The sequence below is a fragment of the Nannobrachium achirus genome, assembly GCF_963921795.1.
Source record: "Nannobrachium achirus genome assembly, chromosome: 12".
Classification (NCBI taxonomy): Eukaryota; Metazoa; Chordata; class Actinopteri; order Myctophiformes; family Myctophidae; genus Nannobrachium; species Nannobrachium achirus.
In genome coordinates, this window is record NC_137832.1 from 32,951,873 (window position 1) to 32,965,704 (window position 13,832).

General features: G+C 43.2%; 1 protein-coding gene across 6 annotated transcripts in view; it reads right to left on the bottom strand.

Moving 5' to 3' along the window:
• The window catches only part of vps13a (vacuolar protein sorting 13 homolog A), a 63,203-nt gene that overhangs the window by 12,402 nt on the left and 36,969 nt on the right, over positions 1-13,832 (bottom strand). For 4 of the 6 annotated variants that reach the window (XM_080739283.1, XM_080739282.1, XM_080739286.1 and 1 more), the window contains 19 exons: positions 13,438-13,750; positions 13,101-13,237; positions 11,418-11,712; positions 10,703-10,807; positions 10,091-10,237; positions 8,734-8,865; positions 8,304-8,437; positions 7,478-7,549; positions 5,519-5,651; positions 5,215-5,272; positions 4,783-4,954; positions 4,497-4,650; positions 3,184-3,330; positions 2,461-2,542; positions 2,272-2,341; positions 1,495-1,609; positions 1,146-1,259; positions 349-494; positions 22-103 (listed from right to left, as the gene is read on the bottom strand). In XM_080739283.1, the coding sequence (XP_080595409.1) occupies positions 22-103; positions 349-494; positions 1,146-1,259; positions 1,495-1,609; positions 2,272-2,341; positions 2,461-2,542; positions 3,184-3,330; positions 4,497-4,650; positions 4,783-4,954; positions 5,215-5,272; positions 5,519-5,651; positions 7,478-7,549; positions 8,304-8,437; positions 8,734-8,865; positions 10,091-10,237; positions 10,703-10,807; positions 11,418-11,712; positions 13,101-13,237; positions 13,438-13,750 (2,608 nt within the window). The remainder of the gene's footprint in view (positions 1-21; positions 104-348; positions 495-1,145; positions 1,260-1,494; positions 1,610-2,271; positions 2,342-2,460; positions 2,543-3,183; positions 3,331-4,496; positions 4,651-4,782; positions 4,955-5,214; positions 5,273-5,518; positions 5,652-7,477; positions 7,550-8,303; positions 8,438-8,733; positions 8,866-10,090; positions 10,238-10,702; positions 10,808-11,417; positions 11,713-13,100; positions 13,238-13,437; positions 13,751-13,832) is intronic. The other 2 variants (XM_080739287.1, XM_080739284.1) reach the window with 1 other exon arrangement.

Below are 13,832 nucleotides of genomic sequence, written 5' to 3' on the forward strand. Positions count from 1 at the left end.
TACGAATCCTCTGTGCTGTACCTGCTTGGTGTAATGACCTATAACCTCCCACTGGAGCTGCTGGGTGGTGCAGAACTGGAAGTTCAACTGAAAGAAGGCCAGTCTGGAAAAAGCAACACAAATCATTTGAAATGATGCACATGAGAATGTGAAAAGAATAATAAGAACACGAACACACACACACACACACACACACACACACACACACACACACACACACACACACACACACACACACACACACACACACACACACACACACACACACACACACACACACACACACACACACACACACACACACACACACACACACACACACACACACACACAAACTGGCGTCCCTACTTGAAGACAACATCCTGTACATCAGTGAGTGTGGCTCCTATACTCTTCAGCAGCAGGTTGAGAGACTGGATGGGGATGAGTTCCTTGTCTCTCTTCTCCTTCATACCATCCTCTCCACCCGTACTCAGAGAGAGACTCAGGTGCAGCTGGAAATGCACAAGGCATGATTACCCCAGGCATTCTCAAGTACGGGATCAGAAGAGCATTACTGACAGGGTACAGTGTCTCAGAGCCTCTGCCTCAAGACCAAAAAATCTCCCCCGGCTAAAGGGGGGTGGGGGGATTACCCTTTAGGTTAGTGGTTAATATGTTTGGCTTTAGTGTCCCTTTCCACACGCTCAAATCCCAGTCTTACATTGATAATTAGTAAATGTGTCCCGGCCGGTCAAGTGGTCCAGGCACCTAGGCTCCTAATGCAGCCTGACCGCGCATCGCAGGTTCTCGTACCGGTCCTGACAAACTTTGCTATATGTCACTTCCTCTCTCTTCTTGTTTCCTGTCTGCCTCCACTTACTATATCAATAAAGGCAAAAAGACCCCAAAATATATATATATTTTTTTTATATAATTACAATTATTAAATGTACCAATGTTTGGCAATGACAACGATTTTGGGGGACAATCAAATCCCACTAGCCTAAAGGGGACACTAATACAGTCTGCATTTGTAATACTTTTCTTTTAAAGCATGAATACATTTTACTGCATAATTGCAGTAGAAATACTGTATAAAGGATACAACTGAAATAGAGTCAAATAAACATGTGCACACATGCATGCAGTCATACAGTACACACCTTGATGGGGGATATGTGGAAGTACTCATAGAGGCTGATAGGAGAGGTGTCTGCAGCAGAGACATGGCCCAACTCTGCCCTTATATACTCTATGTCCTTTTCAAACAGCTCCACCTTGTGGAATAACACACAAACACACACAGTAGAAACCTTATCATTTCAAACGTCCGGTATCATTTTGTATCAGCTGATACAACGCTTGTGCCTTTTATATTATAGTATAGCATGTATTTATTATGAATATTGTATTATTTATCTTGTTGTGAAACAGACAATGTTGACAAAGTTCTAAGAACACAAGAATGACACTGCCTGCAAAGACACATGTAAAGATGTGTGTTCAACAGACCTCCTGTTCTGAGGTGGCGATGCTGACGTGCTCAGGTGTGAACAGATCAAGGATGGCGTAGAGGAAACCCAGGTCCAGCTTCAAATCCATCTCCTGAATCAACACCTTGAAGTATCTATGAGGTAGACAGCACACATGGGCAATCATTTTCAAGGCTACTTGAAAACACACCGATTCAAGCCAAGTATGATGTCGTGTGGAGCCAAATGGCCCATTTGTAAACTCTCAGGGCTAAATTAACACTGAATTTGTGTGTGTGTGTGTGTGTGTGTGTGTGTGTGTGTGTGTGTGTGTGTGTGTGTGTGTGTGTGTGTGTGTGTGTGTGTGTGTGTGTGTGTGTGTGCATATTCCAACATATGGCTGAAATGCAAGCCTTGCTGATAAAGTATATTAAAATATGAAATAGTGCGTAAGGGTAGGGAAATGTAACCTGATAATTAGAAATAAGATCCCACTCTGACCCAGGTATCAAAAAGAATAGAGCAAAAAAAAGCATATTGGAGCTGCTAGGTGGAAACCTTGTATGACTAGAACATTACTTTTCGTTTGTTGTTAATGCTTTCCATTGTTCAAATAGTTATAAAACCCATAACCGGACTAAACCACTTTAAACCAGGTGTCCCTATTTTGACCATGTTATTATATTGATTGAAGCATTAAACAAATAGCATTTCTTTTTGTATACAAATAAGGAAAGCGAGAGAGTCCATATGGATGTGTGTGTACAGTGTGAGAGAAAAGGAAAGATGTGTAAACATTGGTTGAAGAAACAGTTACTTGATGCGAGAGATGTTAGAGTGTCCTGCCGCTCTGGTAACAATGGAGATATCTGTTAGGGGTTTGGGCTCTGGAGGAAATAGAGAAAGCTTAAATGACACACTGGCTGAAGCATCAAATACTGTATAACAAAGAAATAGCATCCATAGTGAATCTAAACAGAGTTGTATCAGAGGCAGACGGACTGACCCGAGTCCATGGTGACGGACTTGGGTAGTTTGACAGGATAGAAGACGTATGGGAAGATGGATCCTGGCAGCTGATTCTGGATCTGTAGGAAAAAAAGAAAGAGGTCCTTGTATCTGTGTGGAAAGTAAATATTTTATAATCGTCTTTGAATTCAATTAGATTTCATACTAATTTGTGTGATCTGATATTATTTCAGTTCAATGACAATACAAACCAATTCAAGATGCAGTAGAGGAAAACATGTGGATGGGCATAGTACAAGATGGGGAATCTGGATAAGGTTTTGTAATTTTCACTACATCTGACCAAAAGTTGTGCCTTTCCATAGCATTCTACATGCATAGTAAAAGTAAAAGTAAAAGTGTTAATAAAAAAAATAAAATAGCTGATCTACAAGCTCACAACACCTCGCGCTGCAAGGCGTTGTGAGCATGTAGATCAGCTATTTTTTGGCACAGAGGTCTGGTGTAGAGGGAAAAGAGCAGCAGACTAGTAGGCATTGACAGTTCAAGTGGTTAAATATATGAAAATACACTTTAATCCAACCTACACAGATAATAGTGCTGTCAAGTCTAAACTGTATAAGAAATAATCCATGTACATGGTTAATCTGCAACACTATTTTATACGATATGTAGTGGGGATCCCTGCTTCATATCTCTCTCAAATAAGGGGTTGAAGACCCCTGCTGTACAGAGTCGTTTCTTTATCTGTTGTTTTCACCTGTATGCGGTTGATTTGGACACGGTAGGAGCTCTGTCGTGGGGAACTGCTGTACTCCACATTCACCCCAGGCAGGAAGTTCCTCCTGAGAGAAGCTTCTGCTGGTTGAAGCATCTTCATGTCCATGCCGTTGGGAGTCAGGGAGACCTGGGAGACAAAATGGATGTATTGTCAAATGTCCATATACTCTAAGTGGTTTTCAACCTTTTCAGGATCGGGGCCCAATCATGAAAGCGTTCATGGCCCACCCATCTGACCTTTGAAGTTCCAGGATGCCACAAGTCTCCATAGACTTCCATGTAATTCATATTGCACGCCCATGCATAGATCATGTACCATGTGTGTGCACGCTGTTCATAGCTTTCAAACAAAAAAATCCACTTGGAAATCCGTTCAGGCATTCATGATAGAGCAGCCATTATGTTTTCTTCAAATGTAAACAAACATGGCTGCCATGTTTGAATGATGGGGTTGGTATGGGGGTCAAACATGCAATTTCACGATCGCGATCATGCCTAGTAGATTGAAGGAAGTAAAACTTCAAAAACGGCCCAAAACTCTGAAAACTCGGGGGTGGCGGCGCGGACATATGGGATAACTCGGGAAACTTGCGGTAAAGCAGTTAATGAGTTAAGTGGTCAGATGGGTCGGCTGTGTGTTTATTTTAATAATCAATCGTGTTCAGGCTGGGATCAAATTGCCATTCATTGTTAAAACACACTGTCAAGGTTTGAAAGAAAATATACATTTTATATTATCATTAAAATCTTGTGTTCTAATTATTTCTGTCTCACTTCGGAATCACTGCTGTACAGTAACTCACTATATGTAGTGTTGAATGCCTGGTCAGTAGTGTTAACCTGCACTACAGGGTTGTTAACCTATTAAGGCAATTAAACATACTCCTGTGGTAATAATATTTATACCACACAAAGATATAGACCAATTATTTGTTACACTGAGGCTTCACAGACATATGCAGTTTGATATAGTTCTTTTTGAAGAGTGCTCATTTTGGTTCACTCAATGTCCTGTATTTGAGGCTCATGAGGCACACCCTACCGGTAGCAAAACGCAAAGGAAGCGAGTGCCCGCACTCGATGACAAGTGGCTTGGGAATATCTTACACACGAAAGAACACACGTTCTTCCTCCACACTGGGAGGCAAACTGCAGCCGATGGTTTGATGGAATCCATTTTCACTCCATTGCATGTTATAAGCGGTCGGGTACTTTTGCAACCTGCCTGCGCACGCATGCATGCATGACATTAGTGTGACACAATCTGATAAAGGGTCTGTTTAATCCTCTAACCTGGAATCCGTTTTCCAAATCCACTATGCCGTGGTCTATGGGCTCACTGTCCAGATACTCTCTGTAGCGGGGTTCCAGCATCTCTGTGTCTTTAACACTCAGTGGCTTCCATCTGGACCTCTTCTTCGGCTTGGATTCCCACACCACATCAGAACTGAGGAAAAAGACAGTTACAGTAGTTTGTTTCGGTCATCATTTTAGAAAAGGGCGCATGCAACCAGGCGCTATGGCTATTTGGGGTCCTTGGCCTGGAAACATTTGAAAAGCACCTTGTGTTTTTGTGTACCTTGTAATCCCAATGAAAGAGACCTCCTGGCCGGTAGTGTTGTTCACCAGAGACACCCCTACGTCTTGGAGAGACAGAATAATTTCCTGCTCGGCCAGCTGAGCTTTCTCACTATCGGATATTAGCTTGAAGATCCGACGCTCTTCTGTAAAGAGCACCACCCGTTGGAGACCTGCAGGAGCGACAGTCAAACCAAATAATTATGAATCAAAACGCCATGTAAAAAAATAAAAAGAAGCACAGTAAGAGCGACCCCTCCCTTACTCTATGCACAGTAGTAGGGATGACCGAGTAGTGAACGACTTGACCTGAAAATGCACTTTAAAATGAACCCTTTGAATTATGGCGAAACAACAAAACACACAGACATTGAATTCGATGCAAATGTTTAGTGAATGATATGCATACAGTAAAAAGAGTCTTATGCAGTACCTTCATAGAAGGAGATCAGGAAAAGTTGTCCCTCTTTATTCATGTCCAAATGTAAGTCCTATAACACACACACACACACACACACACACACACACACACACACACACACGATAATGAGCACTGCACTAAGTTCTCTGACAACGGTACTACTAAAACGGGTATTGCATAACCGGAGGGGCATGTATTCCCAATGGGCAATTTACATTTATGGATTTGATTCAACGAAAGAAGCAAATTATCTGCCATATATTGATGAATAGGTGTGTGGGAGTCTGGATATCGCTACGCAGACATTGGTGGATACCTCCTCACTCTTCAGTTTGCCATGGTAACGTCCACATGTCCAGCGTAGCTCTCTAGACCCAGTGGGCTCAGTCCAGGTGTAGTACACAGCTTTACCTGGCTCCAGCTCCTCCTTCTCTGTCTCCTTTTGCGAGCTGCATGCATGCACAAAAATGCCAATGCCAATAATAAATTAGATCAGAATAGGTATAGGGTACTACCATTATGAACCCAGGAGCAGTAAACAGACAAACAGCAACAATGAAAACATGTACCGGTAATGCCCAGCCACCAAGTATCTACTGTAGGACAGCAGAATCCGAAGAAGAACACGTTTGACATTCCACAGTGTAAACCTAAGATTCCCATAAACAGACAGGAACAGTCCGACGATACAACAGCAGAAATGACGCTACATTGATGGAACCACCGAAAGCCTCTCCTTTCAACCAAGAGGAAAAAGTTACAAATGCAAGTTCATTCTGATTCTGATTTCAATTCATGCTTTGAGAAGCTGTAACAGAAAAGAATAGGAACTGGGGATGCAAGAGTTAGAACAAGCACTGGTTAAGCAGATGTCGGACGCCTTATCCCATTGGACGGAGAAACAGTACAGAAGCAAGAGAACTAACTGATTCTACTGGCAGAATCCCCTCCAATCGGCTGCAGCCAAAACTATCAGTAGTAAAAGCAAAGAACACTTGACAGTAGGTCAAAGGTCACAGTAATGAGTGTCTAAACTGCTCCTTTTTTTTTTAAATGTTTTTTATCCCACAGTTTTTGTAACCCATTTTTCTCACCCAGTGACTACCTAACCTGTAGTCCTGGTTTCCGCTCTCCCCCTGCCACGCCAGGGGACATTGGGGAGCACCCGGCTGGCTAGGGGGAGGTAGTATAGGAACTAGGACTACTGCATGTTTTTGTGTGAGGGCCTATGCCGGGGAGAACATGCAAACTCACCACAGAAAGGCCCTACCTTCGAGCTGTGTTAAGTCACTTCCTGAGGCGCACGCACACACACACACACACACACACACACACACACACACACACACACACACACGTATTATGTAATCTATGATTAACAATGATGTCAAGCGGTATGACCATGTCAAAGGCTTGTGTGCTTGTGTACTCATTGCGGGAATAATAAGGAGCAGATTAGACAGCCCAACCAAGTCTCAGCTAAAGCAATGATGTCTCCATACCTGTAGATACTAGGAATCTTAGCTCTGACAATACTCTGTACTTCACTTACTGTACATAATTTGGTCAGATTTCTCCTGTGCTTTCCTCCCTTTGCTATCTGTAACTCTCTGCGTTTCACCAAGTTCCTGTTGTATCAGTGGCTGCAGTTTCATGACAGTGAGGGTCATGAGGCGCACATGAGCAAGCAGCTAGGCATGGTACTGTAGGTGGAATAAGTTATCTCACTGAAACAGCACATACTTTATGTATATACTGTACAGTAGCTCATTCAATACCAGGGACCTAGACATGTCCTGAAACTGTAGCCTCTGGTACAGCAGGATACCCCCTACTCTTATCCTCCATCTCCTTTTCCACTCACTATGTTAACTTTAGTCAGACTTTGTCTCCCTTCAACTCTTTACATTTAGACAAATTCTACTCTCTAACTGCCTAGTGCCTACGTCCAATAATGTATGTGATGTATTAGGGCCCTCACTCCTCTGACTTCCCATCTTCTTCAGATCTACAAGCGCGCTGTGAGCTTGTATATCTGCTATTTTTCAATAGCTAGAGTATAAAATACTTAAGGCCCCTCCACCTTGGGCCCTAGTAACTCAGTCCCACTTTTCCCCCCCTTGTGACGCCCCTGCCTGCATAGACCTTTTGAAATTGTGTTTCATTGCATAACCTCACACACTGCACTAACTGTCCTCACTCTTCTTCCTTCGTCCATCCACTGTTCTCTCTCTCTCTCTGTCTCCCTCCCTATCTGAGTGTCATTATTTTCTACCTGTCCTCCTCCAATGAGAAGGAGAGGTCGAGCAGCTCATCAGGCACAAACCCAGACGAGTTTCTCCGCCCGCTGTATGGACCGCAACACAAGGTACAAGAACAAACACAACGGCATCAATATCAATTAGGTAAATTAGGTAAACACTGATAAAGTGATGGCAAATGGATAAAACCAGTCAGCATTATTAAACTAAATATATACAACGTTAAAATGTGTTGTTGGGGGAAGTAAAAAATACCATGCACTAATAATGACAATAACTAACAATAAAACCACACAAGGAGAGTGCAATGACAATAAAATACACAACATACAGGTGCATAACAAAACAGAGTAGGCAAGCATTTATCCATTGATATATTTTGCAGTTCGGTTAACTCATACAGTTTCAGTTTCCTTTCAACCAAGTTCCCCTCATCTTGATCCTGTTATTTTACATCTGCCATTCAGGCCGGGAACAAATTTTTGTGTAGTACAGTACCTGTACAGTATATTGCAATATATTTGTTTTTGTAATTTTTGAATAATATTTGAAGTTTTTCACAAAACTTAGGTCAGGCCTAAATGGGTTAAACCGATATCTTCGTCTTTCAGGTGTTATACAAACCCATTTAGACCTCAGGTCTAAATGATTTAACATCTACTTGGTTAACTGCTGATTAATAATGTGATATAATGAAGACACCCCCTCTGTATAGCAGAATATTAGAACTAACCCCCGTGGGTCCTCAATCTCCTCGACCAGCAATACATTTATGGAGCTTAACCAGTGTACAGATTCTATGTCCTTCCTCAACCTCCCCTCCCCTGCTCTGTCTCTCACCTCTGGTAGAACTGCAGAGGCTGGTCCTTGGTGTGGTTGATGATGAGGAAGGGAGCTGCACCATCATGGTAGTCAGAGAACCGAATCACAGTAGAGTGCTCCGAAATGTTCACATCCACTGTGATCCCGCCCAGCTGGAAAATAGAGACCAATGAGACTAATGAGTCTGCATGCCCAAGTTTATCAAGAAATGCTGAAAACTGTTTTGAGTACACATACTGCAATCTCATTCTATAACAGACAGTAGCCAATCAATCTAATCATGAAATAATATAGTTAGAACCTGGAATGTATGATATTTTGGACACCTATGTTTGTCTTATTATTTAATCACACATGATCTATTTTTAATTCAAACAGTATGTGACTGAAACATTTGCTGTCACGTGTGCTTGAAGTGTGTACAGTATATGGGCACTCTTCCACTCACAGTCTTGTCCAGGGGCAGCAATAAGCAGTTCTCTGTCCGTGTGAAGTCTATGATCCGAGGAGGACAGTCACAACCTTCAACCTTGATGTTCAGGCGCTTGGTATCTTTCTCAGGCCAGAATGGAAGGACTGACTGAAGATTAAATCAAATAAGATCAGTAAATTATTAATGGTAAACTTGCTTATGCGAAAACAACAATATCTCATATCTAAGTCCAACAGGCATGTGTACACCCGATCAAAGCTTTCAAATGAAAAAATCCCATCGAAAAAATACGCTTCCATCGCCGAGCACCCTCTGCTACTGTTTACATGGAAGCTAACAGTAGCTGCGCCATGGTCCCGCCCCAACCGGATACGGAAACTGATCAAGCCGGATACGGAAGCGATTAAAGCCTGATTTCTTTTTAAATGTTTTAGAGCGATTAAAGCATATTAACTTTTTTGGTGCCATGATTTTTTCTCTTCAATGTCCCTTTATGCCATGGTCTCCATAGACTTCCATGTAATTTATAGTGCACGGATCGTGCACGCCCATGCCTAGATGATGCACCACGTGTGTGCCCACTGTTCACAGCTTTCAAACAAAAGAATCCGCTTGGAAATCCGTTCAGGCATTCATGATTTATCAGCCATTATGTTTTCTTCAGATGTAAACAAACATGGCTGCCATGTTTGAAAGAATGGATTGGTATGGGGGTTAAACATGCAATTTCGCGATTGCGATCACCAACAACACATTTCACATTTCTGGAGGTCCAAAAAACATTTTTGAAAAAATAAAATTGAAAAAATGTTTTTCTTTTTCTTCAAAAACGGCCCAAACTCGGGAAACTCGGGGTTGGCACAGCGGTGTTACCAATACAAACTCTGGAAACTCGGGGTTGGCACCATATGTGTTAAAGTCTCAGGATTACCGGGCCCGGCAGAGAGGAACATAGGGATTTTCTCTGGACTATCGGGAGAGGCGGTAAGTTAATTAAAAAGTCAAAGGCAAAACTTTAGCACTGAAAACAAGTGTTTTTCCTCCGACAATACCCTCTTATTGCTAGGGGGTTCATCAATTCTTCAGACGAGAAGTCCACGAACTAGCAAAGACAAGTTTCACTAACGTGGATGTCCTATTTGGATTACATATGCTTGTTTTTCTTGACCACAATGTTAAAAATATAATTTACATGCACTTTATTTTCAATGTACAGATGATCATTAGACAGGAGCTAGGTTCTTGGTTTACCTGTGAACCTAGTTTGCTGAGGATGTATGTGTTTACCTTGCTTATTGTTAAGTCGCTCTGGATAACAGCGTCTGCTAAATGCCTAAATTGCTAAATGTAAAATCACGTGTATAGTTCTGACCTGTTCAGGATTAACCTTCGTCCAGTTGTCCAGTCCCTGCTCATTGATCAAGATGGTGTGTTTGGTTCTGTTGACCAGCAGGTAGAATGGCATGAAGGTCACAATGCGAGTCAGGCTGAAGCTACTGGTGTCGATCTTCACTCCAACCTGATGTGTGGAGGGGAGCAAAAAGTAAATACCAGGTCACAACACTTGCATTGCTACATTATACTGTATATGCCCTACTAAACTTGTACTTGGGAAAACTAGACCGATGCCTGAATGGCACTGGCCTACTCAGGCGCCATACGGAACAGTAACAATGCAAGTTGAGGAATGCCCATCAGTTCGTGTTATACTATTTTACCTGTTGTAGTACATGTTCCAGGGCTTATATATTATTGGCCCAATTATATTGGCGAAGGGGGTACAAACGTGACGTAAGCTCAGCCAATTAGGGAAGGCGGTGCCCACATAAATACTTTGATGCAGCGGCACAAAATTGTGACACCAAACTCAGTCAAACAGTTGTTAAGCCGAGTTGGAAGACAATCGGTCAGGCGGCGCACAAGTTATGCCCGGGACGGACAGACAGAGAAAGTTTAAAGGCCACTGTCCTCGACAAAACCTTACCTGGTAATCTTTGTATTTGCCTTTACATTTCGTATCTCCATAACTACCGACAGTATCCAGGGAGAATTCTTCTGAAAGCTCACTGTCTGAGATCATCAGACGCACCTGAAGGATTGATCACAATGCATTCGGAATTGAGCACACAAGAGGTCATGTGGTAACACACTGTTCAGAAGAATGCCAAACAAAAGAGATGGCAGACACAACAGATGAGGGGCGGGTAAAGCAAACAAAAACTATATTGTGGTTTAAATTAATAGATTAATAGATCTTTCACATGTAAATCAGTGGTTCTCAACCTGTGGGTCGTGACGCCCAGGGGGTCCCCAGATTATTTTGGCGGGGTCCCCAAATGATTAACTTCATGTGCAACATCGTTTCTCTCTCTCAACAGTAAACAAACCAGCATAAAGTTTAAGTGTATAGAGGGTATCTGCACATTTCTAAAGTGACAATTGAAGGACTTTTTAATACCTCTAAAATGACAAATTAAACATTGGCCAAATTGTCAAATATCAGAGGCAGAAATTGTGAAAATAGCAGATCTACATGCTCACAACGCCTCACAACGCGAGGCGTTGTGAGCATGTAGATGTGCTATTTTCACAATAGAACCGTGTTATACAAAATGTTATGCCTGAACTCATAGTGCTCATCAGGGTGGGGGGGTTCCCCAGTTAAAATATGATTATTTGGGGGGGGGGGGGGTGGTTACTTTGTTGTTTTGCAGGAAGTTCCGTGGCTTGAAGGAGAAGAGCAGTGGCAGGTCATAGTCCAGGGGGTGTTTGCGATGGATATCATCAGCCTTGTACTGCAGCAACCGCCCCGTCTTGTTCTCCATCCAGTAAGGTGAATGAATGGCCACCACGGTTTGTCCCGGGTCATATTGGACATGCACCGCTATGTCCAGCTCTGCCCTCTTTGTCTCCGTCCCGCCACTCTCTCCGTCCTCGTCATCGCGTTCAGACTTGAACACGGTGAAGGTGATCTCCTCCTGATCCCTGCGGAGACTGTAATGGGATGGTACAGTAGTAGTTCATTAATAAGTCATTTCACTATAAACAACGGAAAAGGAAAAAGATAAAGCAAAACCCACTTTTAGTTTAAACAAAACAAGTAAAAGAAAATGCACATTTTAAACAAAAGGGAAATGTTTTAGTTACAAAGGTGGTAAGATTCTGTACAGGTTAGTTCAGGAAATGCAGACAACAAAAGGGACAGACAGTAAGACAGTAACACACAGCAAGTACTGCAAGTATACTGTAATAAGAAATACTATTTTATAAAGGTATGAGACAAAAGGTTTATTACACATAGGGTTGGACACGGTAACCGCCGTACCGCCGTACCGCGGTAAACCGAGGTCTACCGCGGTGTCAGTGTGCTTACCGCGGTAAAAAAAGACAAAAAAAGGTCTATTTTTTATTGGAAAACCAGCGAGTTTTAAAACAGGGGAGAAGCGAGGACCGCATGCGCTCCATGCCGCTCTGCTCTGGGCCGTGTACCACAGTTTGGAAGCCAATACGTCACTCTCACTCTCAGAGACACAGACAGTCAGACCTACACAGGGGAGCCTGCGTAGAGGAGTACAGAGCAGCGTAAACTTTCTTTGTAATCCACACGACACAAGGATGTTAATACATACCTTGTGTTGTGGCATATCTTTTTTTATTCATACGGATTACTGGCGGAGCGCGGGCCGCGTGGACTAAAACCGAAACTGTTTTACTTTTTCCACTCCGTCGCACGTTGTGCCCGGCGGCGCGTCGGAGATTTTATAACCTTTTCTGTCAAGTCTTGTAACTAAAACCTGTATATAGCAGCACTCAATCACTGCGATTTGAGAGTTGAGACGTGACGTGAGTTTACAGAATCACTGTACATGATCTGACTACCCGTCCTCTTCTGGTTTGTTCACACAGCTGTTTGTGTCTGAAAAGCTAAGTAGCTAGCCTACGTTACTATGGTAACCCGACAGTGCAGATCTAAAAGCTCAGAACGCGTCGCGGATGCGATGTGTTGTGAGCTTGTAGATCTGCTCCTTTCAAAGCCATACCCGCTGTGCTGTACGGAGAAGTATAACTCGGGCAGTCAGGCTGTGGAGACTCGAGAGGCGACTTTTGGGAAGATGATTTCAATATTTTGGCTTATCGCGGAACCTTAATTAATAGATACGGGGGTGCGGTAATTACCGCAGTACCGACGGTAAATGGGAAGACGGTAATCGCGGTAACAAAATGTCGATACCGCCCCAGGCCTAATTACACACTTTATGTAAAAAAGAATTACTCAAATGTTAAACTTAACTGACATTCATGGGAAGCTTATATGAAATAATGCAATAATTAACCTGGTGTAAACGTGTGATATGACAAAGTTTAGTGAAGTTGAAAGTGACCTGTATTCAGCAGACCAATTCTGTTCGAAGTAGTCGAGGAGGCGGAGAGCGAGACTAGACTGGTCCATGACGGCAGTGTGCAGCTGGGCAGAGTGGCCTGGGTTCAGAGTGGCCTCGGGGGCGACGTCACCACTGTCCTGTTGACCAATCAGCAGAGACAAACTTATTTCTCACAGTGATATAGTGCTTCATGTAAGGCTGTTATGCAAGTATTTGTGATTTCCGCTACATAATTACCAATGTGGTAAATCGTCAAAAGCCACAACACTCGTAACCCAGAGCGATTTACAGTGAGCAACTAAGGCTTTACTGTCCCGATTCTAGGATTCTATCCTACCTGCAGTTTGTAGGTAATGGAGTAAGGCAGCAGATTACGCAGCAGGACGGATGGCCAAAGGTGGATGATGTAGGGTGCGTCAAAATTCTCCCCAACGCCTCCTGTGTGTTGGGACGTCACTGTGTCCTTCAGCGGCACAATATTGACCGTCAGCATGCCTCCCTTTTCTCCACGGCGACGGCAGCTCTGTTGAAGGCACGGGACGGGCTCCTGGACGCTGACGTCCTCGTAGCTGAAACCCTCGGAACACTCAAACTCCTCCACCTGACGGCCTTCATCCTCCTCTGTTACTGGCTGCAAGCTCAGCTGGGCCCTGCAGAGGGCAGCATAGGATAGACGGTGAAGGCATCAGAATCAGAATTATTTGTGTTGTCCTTTATGGCTAGGGCTGTCAC